The sequence below is a fragment of the Caloenas nicobarica genome, chromosome 6 (genome assembly GCF_036013445.1).
Source record: "Caloenas nicobarica isolate bCalNic1 chromosome 6, bCalNic1.hap1, whole genome shotgun sequence".
NCBI lineage: Eukaryota > Metazoa > Chordata > Aves > Columbiformes > Columbidae > Caloenas > Caloenas nicobarica.
This window is the reverse complement of record NC_088250.1, coordinates 26,630,446-26,656,752: the sequence shown is the minus strand read 5'-3', so window position 1 is coordinate 26,656,752 and position 26,307 is coordinate 26,630,446. Positions and strand designations below refer to the sequence as shown.

General features: G+C 47.3%; 1 protein-coding gene across 1 annotated transcript in view; it reads right to left on the bottom strand.

Moving 5' to 3' along the window:
* The window catches only part of MARCHF4 (membrane associated ring-CH-type finger 4), a 98,956-nt gene extending 74,869 nt beyond the window's left edge, over positions 1 to 24,087 (bottom strand). Inside the window, exon 1 of the mRNA XM_065638112.1 lies at positions 23,614 to 24,087. Within this exon, the coding sequence (XP_065494184.1) occupies positions 23,614 to 24,087 (474 nt within the window). The remainder of the gene's footprint in view (positions 1 to 23,613) is intronic.
* Positions 24,088 to 26,307: the final 2,220 nt, after the last annotated feature.

The following is a 26,307-nucleotide window of genomic DNA, read 5'->3' as shown; positions in this document are numbered from 1 at the left end:
TCCTTGATGGAAAAAAGAAATCACTTTGAGCCACAGCAGAGATGACTACACCACGAGAGAAAATCACAGGTGTTTCCTTCCATCCCATGAATATGTGAAGCCCTCACCAGGAGGGTGGGTGATGGGTTCCTCTGCACCCAGCACTCCCTTGCGAGGTACTTACAGGGGGGACTAGTTTGCTATAGAGCCTGGGACTGGGAGCCAGCACAGCCCTGACACCATAACTCAGTCCCTCTCCATCTTCTACAAGATTCTTCCAGCCAGCTCCAAAGCTCCCCAAATTCAGCACATTTCCCAGCAATGCCACTGCCCTCTGGGCTGATGCCACAGAAAAATACTTCGGGACTACTGCTGCCAACAGCTCCGCAGGTGACTGTAGCAGGAGAATCCTACAGGTCACTTTAGCTTATGATATGCAAGCTGCATTTTACAAATGTGCTCTCTGGTTCAGCTCGGTGAAAGCAAATGAGCTGCGTGACTGGTGGGCAGGGGTTGCTGCACCTCTCGCTCCCCCTGCGTTAGCACAACGTGGCTGGTGCGCCCGTCGCTGCAAGATCAAGTCGATAACTACTAGTGTTATTATCTTTATTAATCAACAATAATATCCTTATTTCCTCTTGTGGGGCTTCCCAGCACATCCTTTCTTATTTATTGTCTGTCTTATTTACATCCCGAGCTTGCAATTAGCTCTGGGTGAGCAGCAGCCAGCACTGACCTGGCTGCCCAAACCCAGCCGTGCTCTCTTAGACAAGTCTGTTTCAGGGCAGGGATGATTCAACCCACTTCAATCAGCCTGCCCATGAGCAGGGAGCCTCGCAGAGCAGGGCCAAAGCCATCAGCTCCTCTAGGCAGCTCTGAGCTGAAAGGGCTGTAAGAACCTAAAGTCTCTCCAGGGAGACACAGAGATATCTGCTGCAGCTGTAAAAATATAGAAAATGAGGCAAGGTTAATAGCGGCTATCTCGGGCATGGGCACATGTCTCTGTTTTTCATACTGTTGGAGGGCTGTGTAATTGTTGATGCCTTTACCTTGACGGTCTCCCTGGAGAGAAGGGATAGCACAGTGTCCCCAGAGCCCAGGCAGCAGCTGGTGCACTGAAGGACACACAGGAGGTCCCTGGCAGAGCAGGGATTTAAACCACAGGCTTCCAAGTCCCAGGAGAGAGGTTTCATCTCAGCACCATTCTTCCTTCCTTTAACCTGCCTGTATGCCCCTCCCTGGCTTCGCATTCATCATCTTTCTAATGAAAGCTGTTGGTCCTACCCAGCCTGGCAGCACCCACTCTAAAACCATGGCAAATTCCTGAGCTAAGCCACGTTTTAGCAGTGAGAAAAGACCTTGCCACGAGAAAGCTCTTGCTCTCTCGTTCTGCTTAACTGCTCCTGGCAGCATGCTCTGCGGTAGCAAAGGTGGGACCATGGTGGCAGGGGAAGGCAGCACTAGTCCTTCACAGCAAGCCTCAAAATCCATCCTTTTGTGCTGAAAGCACAATGTGAGGCTGGACTCGCTCCTTCAAGTTGCTCACGCTGCGGAGAGCAGCGCCAGCTCTGAGCCAAAATCTGCCTTGCACATATACCCAGCTTTGGGTGCCAGGAAGCGGCTGGTCTTGCTTTATTCTTAATTTTATGAAAAGCCTAAAATATACCACAAGTGAGAATTTACATAATGGAAAGGCTTTTTCATAGACTCTTTGGACTGTGTTTCATGCACCCAGTGGGTTTTGCAACAGTAAATTTCTACCTCCCAGCTCCCAGGAGGGAGGGAGGGATGGAGTGAGGTGTTACTATTAGCGGTTTGCAAATAGGCTGGTGAGGTGCATGTCTGAGAAATGAAGTCTGCGGCCTGATGGTGCTTCTTGAAAGCATTAACACACTTTCTTTCCTTCTTCTCACCCACTGGCACAGTGACACCTCACACTTCTGCTTGGGTCTGGCTCTCCGGAGACCTCATAGCCATTCCCTAATGTCTCTCCTTTCACGGCATCTTAAGTAAGAGTTGAAGCCCTTGCCGAAATCAGGAAAACATCTCCTCTGCAAGCCCGCTGGCACCAAACCCCACGCAGAGGCCAGAAAAGCTGCCCCTGTCCAGGGACAGACAGGCTGGTTGCAGCACCTGATCCAAACTCATACAGTGTAGGAGAATGGGATGGAAATTTTTAAAAAGGAAATTGGTGGCAATTTAAAGGAATATGAATCAACTATTTTACACTTTAGACCATATTCTGGAGGCTGAAGGCTTGACTTTGGTTAAGTAAAGGACTTTGTGGACACAAAACCAAATGAGTCTCAAGCAGCCTGGACTTGCAGGCAGGCTAGAAATCAGTCGAGATTTCCCAGCCATCCCCAGCACAAGGATGCTCAGAGTCTGTACCCAGCAGGAGCAGGGAGGGAAGAAACTCTCCATTTGCTGGTGCTGGGTATGCTCAGGGGAGACAGGGATTGCCTGTGATGGGCAGAGCCGGCCAAAGTGAGCCCACGCTGCCTTTCCAGAGCTGTCCTCTTTGCCCAACTCCTCCACTGGTGTAGGCTGCATTTTGGCTTCACTTTCTCCCTTGGCAGAGCAAGACCAGAATAAAAACCTTTCACCTGCTCCCTTGAGGGAGAAAATAAGCAGCATTTCAAAGCACACTTCAGCTGACCACACTCAAACCTTTTGGTAGCTGAACCTCACAGACAGAAACCAGAATCCATGGGTAAACAGGGAAGGTATTTTCCCTTGAAAGAAGATGCCGCAGTGAAGCAGAGATGTATCTCTTTTTATCTTTCTGTGAACGTCACAAATGAACTCCATTAAGCAGTGACTGAGCAGACGGCACTGAAAACAAACACCAAATTAAGCACGCCCACTCTACGAGGAGAGGTTTTCCCTGCCTTCTCCTCCCACGCTCCTGCCAGGGAGAAAGGTGAAGATGAAGGGGGGGCACCTGGGAGGACCATTTCTGGAGGCTGGGCAAGCCCCTGGGAGAGGGAGAGTATGAGATGACGGTGATGTGCCAGAGAGGAGAGAGCCCTGTGTGAGGACAGTCACAAGTGTGATGAGTTGGCAGTACTGAGATTGGAAGGGCTCTGGGAAATGGGAATGCAAGCAGGGTGCTTCCAAGTGTGACTTGGAGGTGACAAGTCACTTGGGATGGAGGGCTGGGATGTTCCAGCAAGACAGACTGTGGAATAATAGGGTAAATGTCTTGATGAACTGGAGAGCAGGGGTCTGATATAACACTGGAGGGGCCTGGGACAACCTCCAGTAAAGCAGGCTGGTCAAAGAAGTACTTTCTTGTTCCTGGCTGCTTTTCCCTCCTTGATTCCTGATGGAGAAACGGCAGCAGCAGTGCTGGGATGGACATGGGCACACAGTATGTCCAGGCACTCCAGCGTCCCATAAGTGAGACAGGCTTGGAGGAAATTATTTCCACCTCTGCCGGGAGGGAGGGGATCAGGATGGAGAGGCACTGAATGCAGCTGCATGCTCAACAGAGGATGGCCTCACCATGAAAGCTAAGCAGACCTCAGTTGTGGCTCCATCACTAGTCCCACTCAGCTGCTGTCCCTGAAGAGGACAGAAGGGACTTTCTATCCAGGTCTGAGCATCAGGTCTGAGGGAGGGAGGAGGGCCCAGCTTGGAAACAAAGAGAAAACTGAGTAGAGGGGGGTCAGCTGGGGGCCATAGGGTGGAGAGACGCAGGATGATAGGTGAGATTGGGAGTTACGCATGGGATAGGGCAGGGGGCATATTAGAGGTACAGATAAGGCAGGTGGTGGGCATACAGCAGGTCTATCCAGCTGTTTCCAGCTCCAGTTTCACTGGTTCTACATTAATTGGATCTTAAAAGTGCAGCAGGTGAGGGGTGGCAGCAGCGACCCCCTGACATGAGCGTGAAGCTGGTCACAGGCACCTCCTGGGCACCAGTGATGCACCGGCTGCTGCCACACGTTCAAGAGGCTGTGCTGCGTTCATTAGGGCAGGTTCTCATGCTGGGCCAGATCAGGTGTTTAAAGGTTAATTAGATACAAGTGGGGACACCCCTTAGATGGCTGCAGGCACATTTGTGTCTGAAGGCAGGCAATTTGGTGGGTGCACATCTCTGTGTGCGTAAAAATCTTTTCTCCCCCCAGCACCCTTCTCCAGAACAAGAAGTCTAAATCCTATAAGCAGTGATATTGCAACCACTTCTCTGTCCCCTCACCCTGTGGTTTTTGTAGAGTCGCAGAATTTAGGTTGGGAAAGGTCTATGGATTTCTTTAGTCCAACCTTCTGCTTGGACTAGGGCTAGCTTGAAGGTTGCTAAGGGCTTTGTTTAGTGGAACCTTGAAGATCTCCAAGGACTGAGATCCTACCATATCTCTGGGCCCTTGTCTCAAGGCTGCCCCACACTCACTGTGAAAGTTTGTATATCCAATAAGCATTTCCCTCACTGCAACTTGTGCCATTGCCTCTTGTCCTTTGCTGTGTCCCTCTGGCTCTGTGGTCTCTATAATCTCATTTTAGGTAGCAGAAGGCAACAAACTTCCCCTTTCATCTTCTTGTTGCCACACTGAACAAGTCCAACATCCTCCACCTCTTCTGACATATCATGTACTTCTGCCCCTTCACCATTTTAGCAGCCCCCACTGGACTAGCCAGGATCGTCAATCTCTCTTTTGTACTGGGGGGTCTCTGGGCACTAAGAAAGCAATCTCTGGAACTGCAGCCTGCAACCACCTTATGCAGCCCTAGTATAGCCCTTCCTCCCAGGCTGGCCTGAAGACATTGCATCCCTGAGCTGGGAACTTCAGTGTCACTTGGGAAAAACTCCAAAGTATATGAGAATGAAAATGGCATGGCTCCATGCCTTAGAGGGCGACTGGTTCTATTTTCCTTTTACAGAGGTAAAAAGGACTCCCTCCTGGGAGATATTCAGACGTCAGGCCAAGCAGGGAGCTTGTGCTCTTGAAGAGCTGAACCCAAAGTTTGCTTTGTGTTTCACTGGGCTGAATTTAGAATAATCCCTTCGAAATTGCTGTGGTATATTTTCAAATGCCTTACACTTCATTGCTGCTAGAGGGGAGTTGCTAAATTCTTGGTATCAGGAGGCAATTCCATGCAGTTTCCACCTGAGCCTGTGCTGCCATCTCCCCGTTCCCTGAGCCCTCCTGGCGGTGCTGCCCTGCCTCTCCTGGTGCTGTGCTGGTGACCAGCTGGTCAGATCGGGGACCTGATCTGACTGAAAGCTAAGCAAAATTTTTAAAAAGTTGATTCTTGATGGATCAAGTCCCTGGCTGCATGGTCACTGGTGCTAGAGCTCAGGAAGGGTGCAAATGCAGAGCCGAGGTTGCTGCTCCCTGTAGCTGCACGGGCCTAGATCGGCTCCGCTTGCTCACGAACATACAGCATCAAGAGACTGGAAAGTCATCCTTACACTGAGGAAAGGTCCGTAGATCAGACCTTGCCTTCTTTCAGTGACACCCACCTTCTCTCCTTCAACTTCAGTAACACTTTTCTTTCTCCCTTGGGAATGTCCCTGCTGCTTCTGGCTCAGTTGCTGAGCAGAGAGACACCGTGCTGGGAGGACACAGTTTCTGAACTGACTTTAGCCTGACTTTGCTCACTGTGGATGCTTTGCCTCCCAGCACTGCATGTCTTCTTCCACTCAGCCTTTCTCCAGAGCAACCCGTTTGTGCCAGCCCAGCCCAGCCATCGCCACTCCTCATCCAGCCCAGCCCTGTCACCTCCACAAAGCCCCCAGCAAGCTGTCAGTCGACATAAGCAGAAGAGCGTGGGGTTTTGCTGATATAATTTCCCAAGCTGTCTGGCTGAATACACAATCCTATCAGAGCTAAGGCACTCCAGGACTTCCCTCCGTGTTGTGAGCTGGGGGCCTCACGCTGGCATCCCTGACCTCAGCTGGGGTGAGGGCTCCCTGAGGTCTGTCCTCTCAGGGGTTTTCTCTCAGGACAGATGCACAGAATTATCTGTTGTCTCCATCCCATGATTTGGCCCATCTCCCTCTCTAGAGGGGCTCTGTGATGTAGAAGTTTCCAGAAGATCTTTATTATAAATATTCTAATTTTCTAATTTCTAAACATGATAAATATCCAGACACGTCAGTGGCAGAGGGAGATGCATTCCTCTTAATCCTTCCCAACAGTATTAACTAGACAAATTAGGAAGAAATTAATTAAGCAAAAGAAAAAACGGTCTGAATACCTGGGAAAATGTCTTGACACTGAATCGCCTTATGATAATCTCTTAGGGACTTGGAGGAGGCTGTGGTACTCCTGGCATTTGAAAGCAAGTGTGGAAGAGCAACAGAGAAAGCAATGGGAGCAATGCATCGGTGCTGGAAGACATGAACTGGAAACAGAACAACAGGCCTTCGATATCTGTGACACTGCTGGAAGAAGGATAGATTCAGCCAGCTCAGACTTTGAAAAATCCCAATAATGTAAATTCCTTAAGTACAAGCCAAGCCTATGAATAAGATAAATCTCTTAGTCACTTTGCCAGTGATATCCTTCTAATCTCATCCTTCCTCAATGATGCTGCTCAGAGAGCGAAACACTTTGCATAAATGGGTTTGCTGCTCAGAGCAATCACTCATGCCTCTCACTCCAACCCCAGGATTAGAGAAGTCCCCTGGATTAAGGCTGTTACTATTTTGAGGCCAGGGTGAACCAGCTAAGCAAGGGCTCAAGGGAACTTTCAAACAATTGCAAGAGAGAGAAAGAGGAGAGGTGAACAGGAGACCACCAGCATCTCAGGAAAGAGCGTGTCCCACACTGGTCTTGAACTGCACTTAAAATACTTTACAAACAGAAATGACCCAATAACAAGGAATTATTGACACACCCACAGGAAGGTAACAGTCAGCAGGCCAACTTAAAAATAAATGACATTGAACTGACGGTGCCATTTTGAGGGATGCTGAGTGCTTTCCTCCCCAGCAGACATCTCTGGCTGCTGAGTGGGACCAGCCGCACGAAATTCAGCGCCGAGGTCTGCTGAGCTGTCCCTCCCAAAACAGAGTTTGGAAACAACCTGCACAAGGTTAAAAAGCAAGCTGGGAACAAGAGAGAGATCCTCCGAGCTCCGATGCCCCAGATGCATGATGCAGCCATTTTCCCCAAATGAGGAGAGCCTCAGTCTTGCCAGATCAGATTTCAGACAGAGTTCAGGTCGCTTTATGGAGGTGAAAATATAATTCTGGATGCCAAAAGGAGGAAAACCATTCTTATTCATCCAAATTACATGTAAGACCGGTAACAACCATTTGCCTTTTGCTGACTGTTCCCTCATAGCACACACGCAAGAACTGTTCTCAGTACTACTTAGGTAGCATATACTGTAATAAAGTATGTAATCCCTTAAAATACAAGAGCTTTCCTTATAATCCATGCACGTGTAAACCCTGACAAATATTTCATACATTTTTATCACACCAACATGAAATAGTTTTATCGTCTCTGACAGACACATGAATTTTCAGAAGTGCTTAGCACACATTCACTGCATTGGTCCCCAAGAACTGCTCCCTCTTACTGTTCCTCTGTGAAGACCCTCTCCGTCAATGTTCTCCCTTCCCCATGGAAGAGCTTCACGCAGCAGTTCCAGATGAATACTGGATACTGGAAAAGGGAAAATAGTGACTCCTCAGAAGCCAGAGGAATTTTGCTATTAGCAGTGTCAGACTGGACTTTCAGTGTTCTGCCAGGAAAACAGTGTCACCATGTGCAGTTTCTGCCCAAGTTTGCAGAACAGCTTCTCTGGGCTTTGGTTAATTAAAATACAGTATGTCTTGCACAACTTTTGAACTATTTCTGTAAAAGATATGTGAGGCTGCAGGCTGTCAATCACATTCTGCATGTCCTTCAGGCCAAGACTATAGTTTTCTATTTGACTGTAAATAATCCATTTTAATTAGATGTAAGACAATTATTATTGGGGTTTACCGAGTCATTTTTCCTCAGTAATTAGTAGTTGTCAGTTCAATTCAGCCCAGTGCTGGTGTAACCCAGTGACTTCAAGGCTGTGTTTAAAATCTCTTTTCTCGCACACAACAGCTCATGGTAAACAATATCACTTTTCCTGCCTTGTCCACTTGAGCAGTCTTGTACTATGATTATCTCAAAAACTCCCAGCCAGGCCACTGACAAGGAACGCTCACTGTCTGAGTGCAGAAGGGACTGCCCGACAGGAGAACTTGGCCAAGAAAAGTCAGTTCACCTCCTTGACCCCATTTCATTGCTATATGCTTCAAATCCTGGCTGCGTCTGTCTCGCTATAAAAATGTCAGACTGCCTCTAACACTTATTTTTGCGCGCCGCTTCAGCGTGGCCTGACTTGGCAACTTCTCCCATCTGTTTACTACTCTTCAATGCCGCACGTGCATTTCTGAATTGCTGTTTGCTTACAGTAATGCCAATACTCAGCATTTGCAGGGCATCTAGCTTTGAAGTGTTTTATGTGTTTTATAGTCAAGCAAGAACGCCTTGCAGCTTTCCTAGAAGGAAGTGAAGATTTCCAGTCCTGCTTTATGGTGGCATGAAAGGGCCCTACGTATGACTACAGGTGAATCCATGTCCAGACAGACTATATCTAGATGCAGCAGCTATATGCGCGTTGGGTATCTGTGTTCCTCTATAATCAATGGAGGTCTAGTCAATGTTGACAGCAGAGCCCCAGGAGTGAGTCAGCTGAGCAAATGTAGGTGTCTGACACTCCAGCTCCACTGACTGTATTGACTAAGGGCACAATTACCTACCTTGAGATGTTTTCCGCTAAGAAATCATTGTGTGGGCATGAGTCAGACTCTTGATTTTTCACTGCCTAGACACCCAGTCCACATAGGTGTCACAGACACCTATGTTGCGACACTCACATTGAGGTGTTTGCAATCTGGAGCTGTGTCCCACCTCGGTGATGTGCCCAGGATCACGGCTTGTTTACGAGGCTCAGAGAGAAAGCTGAGATCCGTGAGTTGCTGCACATCCTCCTCTGTCCACTTGAACTGGAAGAGGAACCTCTTCTAGTTAAGCTGTCACCATAGGGGAACTACTCCAAATGTCTCCTCTTAGAGTCAGTGAGCAACTCTCCACCTGGGCTGGGACCTGTTTGTTATCCAGTGGCCAACCTGCCACCTTGACCCTAAAACCTGGGTTTTGCTAATACTGATCTCCAGCATAACTCTAATCTGAGAGGACTGTGTTTGATGCTCAATTCCCCACACCCTTCAGTCTACTTCTTTTTCTCTAGCAGAAGGATAAATCCTGGCTCTGCAGAAAGCAGAGGTGTCCCTCCCTGGGCACTCATGGAGCCAGGCGATGTGGTTTTCCTCCATATCACTGTTTGCTGTTTGCTTAGAAGTCTTCTAACATGGGTTAAATACTGCCCTGACCTGGCAGTTTTCTCCACCACAGGTGTTGTCCCCCAGGGGCTCACCACTGTTTCACAGTCACAGCCCTGACATCTCAGTGTCAGAAAGTCTAAACCAAACCTAAGCTGTGAAACATCCTCATATTTTGGATCTTCCCAGGTCAGCCTGCTTTCATGACCTGGTGAACCTCATAGTTGACCAGCCAAGTAGAAAGATAGTTTTCAGTAAGTGGACACAGAGCACTGGTGTGAGGATTGAAAAAAACCAGACACACAGACACACAGGCCTGATCCATGGGCCACTGTGATTCAGCCCGGTCGTGATACAACGCAAATCACCACACTGCACTGGACATGCCATGCAGACGCTGCTGGGAGAAACAGCCTGATCTACAAGTAAAAATGTACCAGTAACAGAGAAGGGCAGTCACCTTCCAAAGGACTTTATGCACAGGAATGCCCCTGGCTGAGGGAGCTCTTGGTTGCTGTGTTGTGTCTCCAGCCCTGCAGTGAGCTCAGCAGAGACCTCCAGGAAAGGGCCTCGCAGCAGCCTGAAACTGCTGCAGATGCTCAGCATCCCAGATGTGCACCAAGCTGGCCTCTGCAGGAAAATCTAGCCCATAAGTGACCACTTAATCTCCTTCTCTATCCAATTTGGCTCCGCCACGTGGGGATCTGCCTTCCACCGCACTGCCACAAACAGGCGCACAGCAAATCCCTGCCTAATAGTGAGCGCTGGGATCACATGCTGCGGCAGTGCACGATGGCTGGGGGCTGCTTGGAAATCACGCCAACCCTCGAAAGACAGAGGGGTCAGGGAGTGTGTTAGTGGAAACCCAGGTCGCTGACCTCCATGGTCCTCTGCCCATCTCACGAAAGCCCCGAGGAGTGTGCGGTCTGGGAGTGGAGCAATGCACAGAAAATACCTACCTCCAGTGCTGCTGTGCACATTTCAGGAGGGAAGAAAAACAGCTCAAGGAAATGTAGACACAGTGATTTAAAAGGAAACAGATTAAAGACAGACATGTGAGTGCAGCTGTGTCCCAGCAGTTATGCCATACGCATTTATAGGTAGATAGCTGGCAAAAACACCTCCCTCTGCCCCGACAGGATATAAACTGCAGGAAGGGCTATTATTCATCCTGTGGCCCACCCGTTACACTGGAAGCTGTGTCAGAGGGTAACCAAACAGTGTTGACGAGGAGGACTCGTGGGTTTTATCTCACTTCGGGGAACCAAATACCACAGGGCAGGCAGAGAAAGGGCACTCAAGCGGTGCACAGTTGTCCCAGACCTGGTTAAGCCAGGCCAAATTGCAGGGACCTGGATGGTTTTCCTGGTCTCTGTGTGTTCCTACAGACTCTTTTTGACTCACCAGTATCTCCAGCATACAAATAGCTAAGTGCCTTAGAGGCATTTACCTAGGGGTAGAGACCTTGGCCAGCACTGATGGCTGCTAAGTGTATGAAATCGCAAAACAGCTGTCAGTGCAAGTGAGTTTTGAACTCCAGGTTGTTTCATTTCCAGCTGAGCAAATTTTCTCTTATTTCACAGGATACAGAAAGAACAAACTCCCTTGTGCCTAAGCACCACTCCTCGTCTCTGCAATACAACAGAACAAATAGCCTAATCAGGACAAAATGCAAAGCATGCTGGAAAACTGGGAACATTCAGGATATAGTTAGAGAAGGTGAAAATGTCCCCTGTAGCCTAGGAGGGCTGGTACTGCTGCTCCAATCACAGTGCTTAGGGGCAGAGGATTGTCTGGTGAGAAAAGAGAGAGAATCACATTCCCCTGTTGGAGAGACATCACCTGGAGAGGGATGAAGTTATAAATCCTACGGAAGGAGATACACAAGCAGGGAAAGGCAGAACTGGGAGTGATGCAAAGAAGAAGGAGATGAATGTCGCTGGGCTCTTCTGGTGGCGGTGGGATCTCCTGCAGGAGCAAACAAGTGAGGCTCCATCACACGCAACACAACCTTGTGCTGATCAGAGAAGCAGAGCACGTGTTTTCCAGCTTCTTCTCTCCAAAGATCATCCCCCTGCACCTTCTGTTTCAACAGAGAAACCTGATCTCAGCGATCTCCTCATATCCATTGCAGGGAAAAATAACTGGATCCAACCCAAACAGAAAACAGAGCCATGCTACAGTAGCAAACCTCCTGCCAGCTTCAGAGGAGACGGCAACATTTGCCCTGTATGTTTCTGATCCTCCTAAACACACACTGAGCAGCTCAGTTACATGCACACACACATTTGTACACCTTGTGTTTGCAAATAATCTTTGATGTGGAGCCTCTCGGACTGCTCTGTGGAAATCCATAAGCCTGTAGCTGTCTCTGTATAACCCTTGGCTTACCACCACAATAACGACATTTGAAGAATCCCAGCAGCTTAGTTCACTTTCCCACTGACAGATGCACTTTGGCTGCCTCTGATTGAAGTTCCTCCTCTTGTTAAGTTGCACAGAATTATTTCTGATATTCTCCCCACTGTGCTTGCTCACTTAACTGGTCTACACTCGCTCCCCTGATCACCTGGCTCTCCGGTTGGGTTTGCTATAGTGATCGAGAGACACACAGGGTTCTGCAGGCTTGGGGAAGAGCTGCTGCCATCAGCCAACTACTAAAAATGCTGGTTTGGGCTTTCAGGCTGTCCTGGGCAGCTCTACATCACCCTCCTCCATGCCTGTGCTGCCTGAAGGACAAACGCCATCATTTGGCTGGGTGCGACTGCCCTGTTGTGAAGTGCCCTTGGAAGACGTCGACTGAAATAAAAGATCCTGGGCTGTGACCAGTGGAGAAGACTCCAAAACTTTTACGATGTGGTTCCCTGGTTTTCCCAAATTTACAGTTTTCTGAAATACTCTAGTACTGCATTCAAACTTGTTAAGCTCAGCCCCTGATGACAGATGGATTTTTCTTGCCTTTTTTTATTAAACAGAATGGAGAACAAAACCAACAGCAAACCCAGAAGTTCTCACAGCAATGGAGCCAAACAAAGTGTAATCTCCCTCTGATTTACAACTGGGAGTAAGGTGACTTCTTTGGTGTCTAGTTGGGGTGCACCTCTTAAGACAGTTCCTCTGCGTGGCATCACAAACTGAATGTGGGCGTATGCTCCACTTGGCTACATATTTTCATTCAACTCATAAAAGGTCAAGAATTCTGCAGTTTAAATGCCACTAAACATAACTTACATGCGTAAGTACCGTTGCTTAGAAAAGCTAGAAAAAGACAAAAGAATATTTTTCATTTTTATTAAAATACATCTTGGGACAGGTTTTGAACAGCTTTCTAGACAAATTAATTGAAGGCAGAAAGCAAAAATAGCCTGTAAAAGGGAGAATGACTGTGAGTTTCCAGAAAGCAGCAATTTAACAGAATGCTTTTGTTTGTTCTAAAGACACTAATGGCTGTTTTGGTAGTCTTTAGATAACGTATAATAAATTTCTGCTATATTGCATATTTTTAAAGATTCCTAATTTTTCAAAATCTGCTTTTGCAAAGTTGAAAATCTTAGTTACAGATCTCTCTTTTGCTTATCCTTCCGTTCAGTTTAAACAGAAATAGTTCTTGCTCGACCAAGCTTTTCTACAACCAGTATTTCTATTTAAGACTCAGATTTGAAACAGTATCACCTCTTGGAGGTTTAGTGATTGTTGGATCAAGAAATGTCTTGGCTATGACAAATAGAAATATCTGAGTCTTTGCTATTATTAGCAATGTTTGTTCTCATTCTTCAATCTGTGCCTAGGTGGCTATTTTCCCTTGGTGTTTATCTGACTACCATTACAAAAATCTCAGCCTCTGTCCAAATCCACCCTAGGGAGTTAGAGCAGACATTTAATTCTACCTTTTCTACAACTCCTCCTAAAATCACTGTAAAGGCTAAGGGGAGATCTTACTGCTGTCTTCAGCTACCTCAGGGAAAGGTACAGCAAAGAATGCCAGACTCTTCTTGAAGGTGCATTGTTGTAAGACAAGAGGCAACAGACACAATTTGGAACACAAGAAATTCTGATTAGAAATCAGAAGAGAACATTTTCACCATGAGGGAGGCCACGTCTAAAGACGTGAGTGAAATAACCATTCTTGGAGATATCCAGCTCTCAGCTGGACAAGGTCCGGAGCAACCTGACCTAGTCAGATCTGCTTGAGTCAGGGATTGGATAAAATGACCTCCAGAGATCCCTGCAACCTAAATTATTCTGGGGTTCTGTGATTTTGTTTGACCTAAGATATAATACTCAGAATCGCCACCTTCCCCTGACTTTTGCATTGCTTGCCTGAGCACACCTCCAGACATATGCAGCTCTTGTCTGGTAACACCGAGAAAAAGGTAAGAGAAGAAATCTCTCAAATAGCTACAGGATGGGAAGGCCAGGAGCTCTCCTGCAGATTTTCACATGTCTGCAAGAAGAACAAGAAATAAATCCATAAGGACTAGGAAAGAGAAAGCCAGTGGCAGCTGGGCCTATGAATAAAATTTTCCAAACATGGGTTAAAGGTAGGTGACAGCACTTCTGCTATCATATGTCAGAGGAGGCTATGAACTAGTTTTTGCTAACTAGCTGAATCCCATGCGTGTTTTCCCAGACTGAAAGTTTCTTGCTTTTAATCTGATATAGAATAAAACTGTCTTCAAACACAGATTTTCTTCCATGGGGGAAACCTCCTCTGCCAGCCAGCCTAAAAATTTCTGAAGTTGGTTTCTAAGGATGCACACAGTACACGGTCCTTTCTGTAACAGAAAAGACAAAAGTTCATATGCAAAGATAGTTTCAGTTCTCTGATTCCCCAGGTTTTCTCCTTGGGCACTGCAACAATTTCCCATTGTTGGAGATTTTAAAATCAAGATAGGATATTTCTTCTCCAGTCCATGCATAGCTGTTAACCTTCAAGCCTGAATTTCACTGAGGGAACTTATTTCACTGCTATTATAGACAGGCGCAGACTAGACGAGCCAAATAACCCCCTCTGGCCCTAAATCTTGTAAGAATTCATCTCTCTTCAATGTTAAGGAAATGTTGGGGTTTTTATTCTAAAATGTGAACTCTTTAGGGCAAGAAAAGCCTTTGCTTCATTTCTTGGTCCAATATTTGACACACTGACATCCTCAAAGGTTACCACAGTATTAAAATAAAGAATGATCTAGAGGCCAGAAGCACCCATAACTTTACTTCTGCCTCTTGTGCAAACCCTCTATTTAATTGCTTAACTGCTATTCCTCTCTGATATAATATTTTATTATTACCTACTTTTCTTGGATGCTCATCTGATCTGTCTTAATGTTCTTTTAATATCACTTGGGATGGGATAATAATCTGCTTGTACTTCTCCAGCACCTTTAATCCTGACAGGTCCTAGTGTGCTTAACAAGGAGAGAACGAGAGGGAAAGGGCTTCATTCATCAGACAGGGTAAGGTCATGTGTGATATCAGAGACGCTGACAAGAAGACCTGACACAACTAAAAGTGCTGGGGTGTTTGGAGGGGCAGGTTTAGCCCATGGCCCTGTACTTGCAGAAAGTGCAAACTATCGTTTGAGCTTTAGTTCACACTTGCATTAAATTGCCAAGGTAGGTGATGTGATGTGCGTGAAATGTCAGCAGGATTCTCGTGTGCGATGCTGTATGTTATGCCTTCATCAGATCCACCCACAGGGCTTTCTTGGCTCTCCCAAAGTCTGGGAATTGGAGTAAAAAGCTATACAGGATCTACCTGCACAAGGACAGAGGACACTGATGGAAGGGGAGATGCACGGGGAAATTCTCAGGGAAACCACTTCTTCCATCAAAATACCAGTCAAAGAAGTGATCTTCACACCTTGGTTTTGACTGAACTGAAGCGGGGTAATGCCTGTACTGGGAAGGTGGACAAGAAGGGTTCACAGAAATTAAGCCAGGAAATGAGGATCTGAGCAAGTGTATGTGCAACATGCAAGAAAGCAAACAAGAATCTGGGCACAACATGAATAAACAGCCGGAAAGTGAAAGAATCTCAAGCTGAGGGTAGGGGTTAATGCCCTGAGTGACAGTGCTAGCACAAGAGGGAGGCGGAAAAAAGATGGACATGGAGGAAGACGCTAGATACAAAAAATCTGAGCTGATGCTAGCACATTCAATAACAGATGTCTGGAAGACAGAAGGAGATCTGGGGTTTGATTGAAGCAAATCAAGCCTGCAGAACCAGCCTTAAGGGCTGACATAATGGAGGAAGTGGACGAGCTGGAGAAAGATGGGAAGGACAAGGAGAAATAAGCTTTGTAGGACACCATGAAGGGATTGTGGAGGAAATGTGAGTCACCCCATCCATGATAAAGTGATTGGAGAAGCAGGAGAGAAATGGGTGGGAGGGGCAACATTTCAAGCAGCCTTTTCCTTCCAGCTCTCCTCAGAAGTAATGCCAGAAGAGCTCAAGTCACTAATGACATGGAAGATTCAATAGAGTTAAGGCTTTCTGCATCTGCAGGCCCACCTAGAAGGGGCTGCTGCTATGGAGGAGAGAACTGAAGAAAAAAGGATGCATTTCAGTACGTCCATGAACAGCTCTTCCACCAAGGCAGTAATGCTAACTCACAGAGCTAGGATAGACGAGGACGGGCCAGGAAGCTGTTCTGAAGGATGTGGAGATTATATGGGCTCATGAGTTGAGTAACAATCAACAATCTTCTGCTGTTCCATAAATAGATAAATAGATAAAGAAATAAATAAGGCGTATAAATAAATACATAAATAAATAAATTGAAAGGGTGTACATCACCCTGGAATTAATGTTTTCTGTAAAACAGGACACAAAACCTTTCTGCACTGCTCAGCACTAACAAGGACTCAGGTGGAGAATTGTTTCCAACTTTAGATAGTGCATTTAAAGCAAAATATGGACCACTTGGTGAGCATCCAGAGGATAACACCAAAGATGATTAGAGGTCTAGAAAACAAGTAATAAGAGCAAATGTAGGATCAGGATTGTGTGGCCTAGAGAAAAAGGAGTGTCAAGGCTTCAGTTGTCACTTGAATTTCTAAAGTCCTCAGAGAACGAATTTTCACCATATTTACATGGTACTACTGGATAATACCTTCAATTACTTACTGCTTGGAAAAAAGGAAACAGTAAAAAGAATCCACTGTCCTCTTAATGGGCAGGGCAAGAAGAAATGGGCTGCAGCAGGAAAGATGGAATCTCCAACCAGGATCACCCTTAAGAACTGGTTAGCTCAGCCTCTGTCAGGATTTTGGACGGGTGGACTCATTGTTCTCTTGAGACCTGGGCATTGCCCAGTGCTTGGGCATGATCAGTGCGTGGATTAAGTACCAAGCTAAACCCATACAGTTCCAGAGGTTACAACGGTAGTCACAGGGAACGACTTCACAGAAGCTGCAGCTGTGGGACTGTCCGCATCCAGCGAGGATAAACACCTCCACATGCGCAATACACTACAATGATAGGTTTCCAGGTCTCGCTGGTTTTTTCCTCACCAGAAGAAAGTGATCGCTCATCACTCTCCCTGCCAACAATGTAATCAGTTCTACTGTAACCAGTCATCAATCAGAAAAGGACAAAAGGTCAGTTGTGAAAAGATGAGGGAAGCTAAAAAAGTCTTCAGCATCAAACAATTCATTTTAGGCAAGAAACCCTGATTAATAAAGGAAAAGGAGAAAGATAAAAAGTTAGCAAGTTGTTCTGTATTATTTGAGTCTGGTTTCCCATGGAAACCATATCAGGTCGGTGGGATTTGTTTGTTTGGGGTTTGTGTTCTGTTTTGTTTGTTTGTGTTTGTTTTGTTTTGTCTAATGGGATACACATTCCTGTTAAAGCTTTTGCTCCAGTTGGAGCTCTGTCCTGCATGGACTCTACAGCACAGCGAATGCTATAATCTCTCCCACAACAGGATGTTTCTAGGTTTCCTCTTCTTCATCCAGCTAGTTTTCATGAAACCTGCAGGAACTTAATACCTTTCAGATCTCTACTCTCTGCCAAATCTGGCTGAAATTGGCCAGTAGGTTTAGAGGAGGGATGATGAGCATAAACAGCTGACACCGTCACATGGCTTTATTCCTTTAACAATCAGCTATTAAAAGGGATGAGGTGGCCATAGATATGGACCAATAATTATTATAGTCTATCTTATTATCTTACTCCAGGCATGTGCAGTAGACACACAGGACACACAGCATCACAGATTTTTGGCACAACCATATTTCTGACTTCTGGACTGGGCCAACCTTGAATGGAAAAATACCAGTGTGAGCAAAAGGCTGCCACAGAGGAGGCCCTTGCTGGGAATGACTTTTTTCTTGAAAGACAACCTGAATGCAATTCAGTTTTGTATGAACAGAGCCCATCCGGGAGCAAGTGTTGCCTTTATGGAAACAACAGTGACTCTACAGATGCAAACAATGGAGCTACATGCTTTTGCATTGCTTGTTCTGTCACTAACTGACATCAGCCACTGTTAATCATTCCCTGAAATGTATATTTAAGAAACAGTGACACAAACAGAGACAAGTTCCTTCATGAAGCCTTTTATATGTGGAAAACTGAAGGGAAAGAAAAACTGCTCCTCAGGCTAGCTGGTGGCACTGAAATTAATGGGTCAGGCATCAGAGTTTCAGCAGGCACAAAAGGTGAAAACCCTGTCTCCTGGAGCAATTAAAAGTCAATGGGATTAGTGGCCTTCACTATTATTTATAGAAACCCCACTGTGTACACAACATTATTGAAATACAGGGGTCAAGTCCCTGCTACTGGATGCCTACCCTTTTGCTGTTGAAGTTAATGGGAGCTTTGCCAATCAACTCTGTGGCAATGGAGTCTAAATCTAAAATAGATGATATTCTGGGTTCCATTCAGTTGATGGCTCAAGCAAAGCTTTTGCCGAAGCAAAAAATGTTCTGCTTGTGCAGTATAGATTTGATCCAGAGATAGACGAAATGGGAGAGTTAACTACAGAGACATTAAGATTCAAAATGGGAAGGCAGAGAGGGGGACCGAATGTCACAGGAAGCATCTTCTCTTCCTTTCTGTCATAAATTACAACATACAGATTGAAATCTAAAAGGCTGCATCCTGGCATCTCTTAGTCTCCCATTTTAGCAAGACTGGCTGTTTTCCAATGAATGATTCTCCTTCTAACACCAAGTAAATAAATCCCGTGGTAACGCACCTATGAAAAGGACACGAATGGGAAGCCTGTACTGTTATCATGTGATTCAACATGTTTGAAACCAGCGTCTTGATGTCTTAGCCTTTCCTGAGTTTCCCCTGGCTTTAGACATGCTCGTGAAGCTGGTTGCACAGTTGTTTCTTCTTCCACTCATTCATTACCACGCTCATGCCCTGAATTCTGCCACAGGCTGCCTCTTTTCCTCTTTGTCTCACTCTAGAAAAGAGGTACCTGATTCTGCTCTATTTTACGATGCTGTAAATCAGAAATGAAGCTTCCCAGAGATTTTCTCCACTCCAGTGTGCTGCTGAGAGACCAATCTGTAGGGTGGTGGTATTTCCTTGCTTAGTTGATGCCTTCTCTGCAGACACTACCAGGCAGGAAGCTAATGATGGCTTTTGCCTGGTTTTATAACAGGAATGGGGTTGAGATTCTGACTTGTTATTTCAAGCAATGCATGCTCATGACCAGCCATTTGATGGTACTAACTATTCACTGATCCTACATAGGGCCCCCAGGAATGGTGTGTTAATCCAGACTGAATAATTTAAGGCCACCTTAGGTCTAGAGAGGTCCTGAGCATGGCAGGTGCCTACATGCTGAAGACATCACCCGTGCATGAAATCCAGATGTGCACCTGGCGTGGCAGATCTCATTGGCCATGCACGAGGGGCTGGTGAGCTGTGGGGCTGGAGACCTGCCCCAGGACTCTGCTCCTCTTCAGTGTCACCCTGATCTCTAGACTGGCTTAATTGTGATGATTCTAGATATCCTTAATAACCACATGGCTTTACAATCCTTTATTAAACTTAGTCAAGTTCTTTGTCCTGCTAATATCCTGCAACGAAAAGCTCCACAGCCTAATGACATATCACATGGAAACACATCTCCTAATATCCATTGTAAGTTGCCTTCTCTTCCAATTTCCTCGAAGGTCTTCATGTTCTCATATTAATAAGTTGGTGTCCCTAAAGTCTGGAGGGGACTTTAGTGGGAAGAATAGTCTATTTTCAAACATTTCTATTGAATATTGAGCTAAGTCCAAGCTAGCAGCCTGCAGGCAAAAAAGTGCACAGTCTGTTCTCTCTGATCCTCCTTAGCCAACCAATCCTATCTGCACTGACTTTTCAAATCTCCATCTTTACGGTATTTTTCCCCAGAACAGAGAAATAGAGAAACGTAGACAGAAACTGACAGGTAAGAAAAGATGTATTCGCGCTCTAACTGACAATCTAACAAGCAATCCTTGAGGCACACTGATTTCCAAATGATCTCAGTTTCACTTAAGAACACTTTTCTATTTATTTTCAGCACAGATAGCACCAACTCTGAGCAACTATACCCCACCGTACTGCTAACTCCTTGTGACACGGGCAAACAGTTTATCTGCTGATGTGAAGGGACTTTTCACCCATGTCTTTTTGTCCTAGTCTCCATGACTTGCTTTCAGCTTGGATCCATACCAAGCACTGAGAAACATTTGTGACAGCAGAGCTCATCTTAGTTTCTTTCTCTTGCAGAACATTGTCAGAGATCCAGGAAAGCAGACAAAATTCTGCAAACACTGAGCATTAACCAAAACAGAGGAAAATCCTTCCTTCCTTCCTTCCTTCCTTCCTTCCTTCCTTCCTTCCTTCCTTCCTTCCTTCCCTTCCTTCCTTCCTTCCTCTATTTCTTTCTTTCTCTCTCTCTTTCTTTTTTCTTTCTTTCTTTCTCTCTTTCTCTCTTTCTCTTTCTCTCTTTCTCTTTCTCTCTTTCTTTTTCTCCTTCTTTCTCTCTTTCTTTCTCTTTCTCTCTCTCTCCTTTCGTTTTCTTTTCTCTTCTTTTCTTTCTTTCTTTCTTTCTTTCTTTCTGTCTTTCTGTCTTTCTGTCTTTCTTTCTGTCTTTCTTTCTGTCTTTCTGTCTTTTTCTCACTTCCTCCCCAGAGCTCTGCTGTTCAATCCAGGGTCTCAGAATTAGCTGACACAATGGTGCAGGACACTCACTCAGTGAAACCTTTGAAAATGCCGAGCAAGCCCCCAAAAGGCAACGCCATTACGAAGCTCAGAGTTCAGCCCATCAGCTTTCTCAATCTTAAGCTGTCATTTTCAATAAAAGCAGTTGCCTCTTGCAACTGCCAGACCTGAGCAGACCTTGCTCTCCATGCCCTCAAAACGGGAACCCAGATGTTGTGATCACCTGGCCACCAGAGCCACTCTTTCCCATCTGCACCACTGGTTTCTCTCAAGTAACATGCAAGGATCAGAACAGTTTTACAATAATGAGCTTTACTCCTTCCTACGGTCCTCAGCACATTTTTAAATGAAAGAATCAGCTTACCCATAAGATCCACAAACATGAGGAGCTTAAGATAGAAGCAACTGGGCAGCCTGAAGTATCATGCATGTTGGGCAATCATAAATTTAAAATGAAAATCCCTACCAATTTTGTTTTTCATTAGATATTAAATAAGACCTACTTGAGAAGCCAGATTAGTAAAAAACCTTTTTGGCTGTTGTATTTTTTTTTTTTTTTGTAAATCAAAACAGGATTAAAACTTCTTTTGGAGATTCACTGTCATTTTATCTGGGTAAATAAGCTTAGGGCGCCTAACAGTCAATTCATAATGAAGGCTTTTGTTCTTGGTACTGTGATGCAGCGCTGCAAATTTGCCCACAGCTGCAGCGGTTTCTGATGTTTTTGACAGGTAAATAAAACATTGTTTATATCTGTCATTGCTATTAATTTGCACAGTAAAGACCTAGCAATTATATTTTGTTTCCAAGTGGATAAATTTTCATTATGATCTTGGCACGGTGGTACAGAATAAATGTGCATTTATGACTTTTATAATTGTGAAGGTCCAAAACATGAAGGGTCCTCGCTCAGCTGTTGAGTTGGAAAACGAATGGGAAATAAAGGCTAAACCAGTAATAACCACCATAATAAAAAAGAACGAGGAATTCGGGATTTAGCACTATTGAAGTTTTATCGACTTAAAGGCCAAATAAACCAAACTGCAGGTCTCGACATCAGCTGCACTGACTGAGCTCTCAGTTATTCAGAACCATACTTTTAGGAAGCTGTTTCAGGATCTGGCCACGCTTTAAAACCCCACGATTTGGGCCTCCATAATGACTTGTGCTTCCCAGCTGCTGCAGGGCAAAGGGTTTCAGGCACTCCTCAAGACATGCTGGTGAAGAAAATATTATTTGTGGAATAAAGTACTGCTCAAGGACAAGTGGCAGAATCCAGCTGTAAGTGTCTTATTATATTGATCAGAAACTGTGAGAAGCAAAAAAGAGAAATCCTGGTGAAACTCTATTAGATGCCAGTCATGTCTGCTCAGCCTCTCACGCAGGTAGGCTGGCAGATGGTCAGCAAATAGTCTCACTTTTACAATGCAACCTACACAGGTTTTCAGTGTGAAAATTTGCATCCACTTATTTTCAAGCATTAATGTTCTCCAAGAAAGTGAGTTACCTCTGTTTTAATTCTGCTTAGGCTCTATTTGCTCAGACATGCAAGCCAATCTTGCAGGCGCTACATCTCGTGTGCACAGGCAGAATAAGAAGCCAGGGAAGAGTACTAGAAATGTGGAATAATGCAAATTCCCAGGCAGGGAGTTGCATGGCTTCCAACTTTTAGAAGAGATAGGGAGGAAACAGTCAAGTTAGGAAGGCATAAAGCATCTCTAAAAAAGAATGATTTCTCCACCTCCATCTAAAAGCCTATGGTGAAAATTGTGTCTCACAGCATCAGTCAGCTGCATAAACCATTGGAGATGGCTACAGTCCATTGAGCACTGAGCTGTGACCCTTGGTATGACATATCCAGCAGGGCTGTGGATAGTCGGATGAGTTGATGGCAGGACCTGCTTCTCCCAAAGAAGAACGGGAGCCTGTTCTCCACCCCACTCTCCCCATCGCCACCATCCTTGGACAGACACAAAGGAAGGCACGATCACTGCATTACAGACATGGGCACTATCCCTGGGACAGGCAGGATGTGTGCCAGAGCGTGGCCACCCTCAGATGAGCACTGGCTTTCCTTAGCAGCGCACACAGGTCCATGAAGGGGAAAGAAGACACGGGGGAAAACCTGTTTTGCTCAAGATTTCAATGTATCACTTTACATACCAGGATCTATGCCTAAAATGGCAATGGGTATCAGCCCAGTTAGCCTTGCAACCCTTTCTTGTGCAAGGATCCATTATTATCACAGGTAACAGGACTATCCTGAGTAATAAAGGTTATCTGCGTATCTGCCACCTGCAGCTGTGTCACATTAGGTACAAACATTGCTGTGCATATCACTGTAAGGAACTTGCCAGCCTGGAAATACATTAACTGCTTTTAATTGTCATTAAATAGGGAGAATAATGCCCCAGGGTGCAACCTTATGTTCTACTGAGGTTGCATTTGTTTCTTTAAGTGGTGGTAGGAAACTTCACTGGCCCAACCTCACTCAGTCTGTACCAAGGAGCACCTCAAGGCTGCAGCTTCAGCAGGTACAATTGTAACCAGCGGTTTTCCTTCTCCAGGTAGTGCAACTGGGAGCATGGGAGCAGCGGCAAACCTGCAGAGCTCCTACTTGCTGTCCCGTGGGAAGCACTGATGAGGTGGGGCTGCCTCCTGCCACGTGTTTATACAGACTGAAGTTGTATTTTTAAAAGCAAACAGCACATTAAACACGTCCTTCGCATCACATCTGGGATCATCGCAGTAGGGTACCCACGAGGTGAAAAGCCCCCCTCACCAAGGTGCGCTCCGCTCCACAATGGAGTCCACGAGTCCCTGCCATGCCACAGCCACATGGCACTGAGGCTGGGCATGGGTGCCCAGGAGAAGGCTGCTGGGCAGCAGCAGGGGACAGAGCCAGCTTCCACCCCACATTTTCCTGGCAAACACCACCGAGCTGCAAAATTCTGGAGCCCTGGGCCTGAGCAGAGAGCAGAGCCCCTCTGGCTTTGGAGTCCTGCAACAGGCAGACCCCTGCAAGCTGCAGCCTCCAGCTCCTGCAGGCTGGAGCATCGCTGCCATCGGGCGAGCCAGCCTCCCGCCGCGGCCCGTCGTCGTCCCCCCCGCCCCAGCGCCCACCGCCCCCGCGGGCTCACCTGCTCGGGCCCCTGGAAGCAGATCCTGCAGAGCGGGGTGCGGATGCCGCTGTCGACGCTGCTGCCCAGCGAGTAGCGGTCCTCGGCCTTGCCCTTGCCGAAGTCATCCGAGGAGGTGCTGCTGGGCAGGGAGGCGGGCGGCTCCCCGGCGGGGCTGCCCCACTCCTCGGCAGCCGGGCTGCCCGCTCCGCCGCCCGCCGCCGCCGCCGCCCGCCAGCCGGGCCCGCGCCCCCCGGGCGGTGCGGCCCCCGCCGGGCCGCCCGCCGCCGCCTCTGCGCCGCCGGGCATGGGGAGCGGCGGCGGCGGGGAGGGCGGCGGCGGCGCGGGGGGTCTCCGCAGCAGGAAGACCTTCAGGTCATTGAAGAGCATGCGGCAGCGGCACTTGAGGAGGCCTTGGTTTCGCAACATCTGTCTCGGACGGAGGAGCCCGCAGCAGCAGTAGCAGAAAATGACCGCGCCGGGTGGTATTAACATGTGCCTTTCCTTGGCAGGCGGGGACGGGGTGGGAAAGAAAAGGGCAGGAGCCGGGCGCCCCGCGGCCGGGGGGGCTCCGCTGCAGCCTCAGTGCCTGGGGGGGGCTGCGCTGGCCGGCGGGGAACAGACAAAAGCAGAGCCGGAGGGCGAGGAGTGGAATCCCCAGCAGCCCGCTGAAATCCGTCGAGGACGACAATTAATAAACAAATAAACAAAACCCAAAAACCACAGGAAAAAAAAGACTCTCCGCTCCTGAAGGATTCTTGCCCCCGCCCCCCCCCTCCACAAGTTTGTTTAGAAATCAGCGGGAGGAGGAAATAAATCTCCCACGCCCGAGGGGCCGGGGCGGCGCAATCGGGAGAAAGCCCCCGGTGGGCTCTCGCAACTCCTAAGCCTGTAAAAAAGAAGGGTCCACGTCTCCGGTGGGTGTGGGGACGAGGGAGAATATGGTTCTTTCGACAGTATTTTGCATCGCAAATAATTTTCCTTTTTCTTCTATTTTTTTTTCAATTAAAAAATAAAACCCGATCACACAAGACCCGGCGTGCACCCAGACGAAATAGCAGCCGGTCTGGCTATCAAAATGTAAAATTGGTAGCTGTTGTTATTATCAAAATTGCCTCTTTGACAAAAAAGACCTTCACATTGTTTGTGGGAAAACACCCTACGTTTCCAACACTGTACTCCCAGGTGGCTTCAGATTTTACCATTGCCTTTAAAAGATTTCATTGTAAATATTAAAAGTCCTGAAAGAAATAATTAGCATTCAATGAGCTTAATCCCAGATCTACTGAGATAAATATATTTATATATATAATATATATATCATATATATTTATATATATATTTATATATTCTGACCTTCTCTATTCCAGCAGCTGTCTGGACCACACCAAAAAAATCAGAGCGAAATTGGTGAGGGAAGGCGGCTGTATTATTCCCTAAGCTGTTACCATCCTGGACCAAAAAAAACCCCGTCGAAATCGGATCTATTCTTCGCAAGTAATTGACCGGGGAAACGTGGATCTTACATGGTCACGTTTTCTTTCCTCCTTTCACAAAACGGGAACGTCATCAAACGCATTTGCAGCTTGTACAGACCATTGTGGATGGCGAGGCGGCCAGGGCTCTATCAGCAATTGCAGGGACCTCCTTTTGATGCATTGGACGAGGCTCCTTCTTTCTCTCCACCACCGTCCCCACCTTCATTTTCCTCCCCTTCTGTCCTCCTCCTCCTCTGACTGTTGTTCTCTCTCACAGGCATTGACATTCAAACATCGCAAGTCTGTCGCACTCTCGCTGGCAGGAAAAAAAAAATCCGAGCAGATAATTCTCCTCTTCCTCCTAAAAGGCTCGGATGGAGCACAATGCGCCAGACACACGGGGCAGCATGGCTTATTTTTCATGCGGCTCCTACCGCTTTGGCAACATCAAGCTGGTGTGTGCCTCTGTGCCTTTTGCCCTCAGCAGCAGCCTCCTCTCTGCTCTCCCATCCGGCTTGCCGTGATGATGTTGCTGTTGCTATCTCCCTTGGATGCAATGGGGAAGGCAGATTGTTTGCAGTGCAAGCGGGGATTTGCGGGAAGGGAGGGGTGGAACGTGGCCGGGCTCTCCTCCCTCCCCCGGGTTGGAAAAAAAAAAAAAAAAAAGATAAGGAAAAAAAAAGAAGCAAAAAAGGCGGGGGGCGGGGGAAGAATTAAAGGGAGAAATGGGGCCCTCCCCAACCTTTGATGCCCTGGGTTGCCGGCTGCCTGCAAGAGCCCACGCCGCGGAGGCCGGGAGGAGGGGCGGGGAAGGGGCTGGGCGGCCGCTGCGGCTTCAGCACCACGAGCCGCGGACAGCTCCGCCGGGCGCGGGCGGGGCTCGGCGCTCCGCGCTGCCCCGCGCCACCCCGCGCCGCCCCGCGCTGCCCCGCGCTGCGCGCCCCCCACCCGGCGCGCCCCTAACCCGGCGCGCCCCCGACCCGGCGCGCCCGCCGGCGGGCAGGCCCGGGGCCCCCGCAGCCCGCCCTGCCGAGCGCAGGCACCGCAGGGGCGGCCCCGCCGCCTCAGAGCAGCCGGAAGGCAGCGGAAGCTCTGCGCTCCCGCGCATGTTTTCACCTCCCACCGGCCGTTGCGGGGACCTGCGAGAAAACGGAAACTTTCAGAGGTGATCGAGTGTTGGGTGATTTCTTGGGCAATGGTGACTGCTTTATGGGTTCCCAGCAGGAAGCCAAAATCC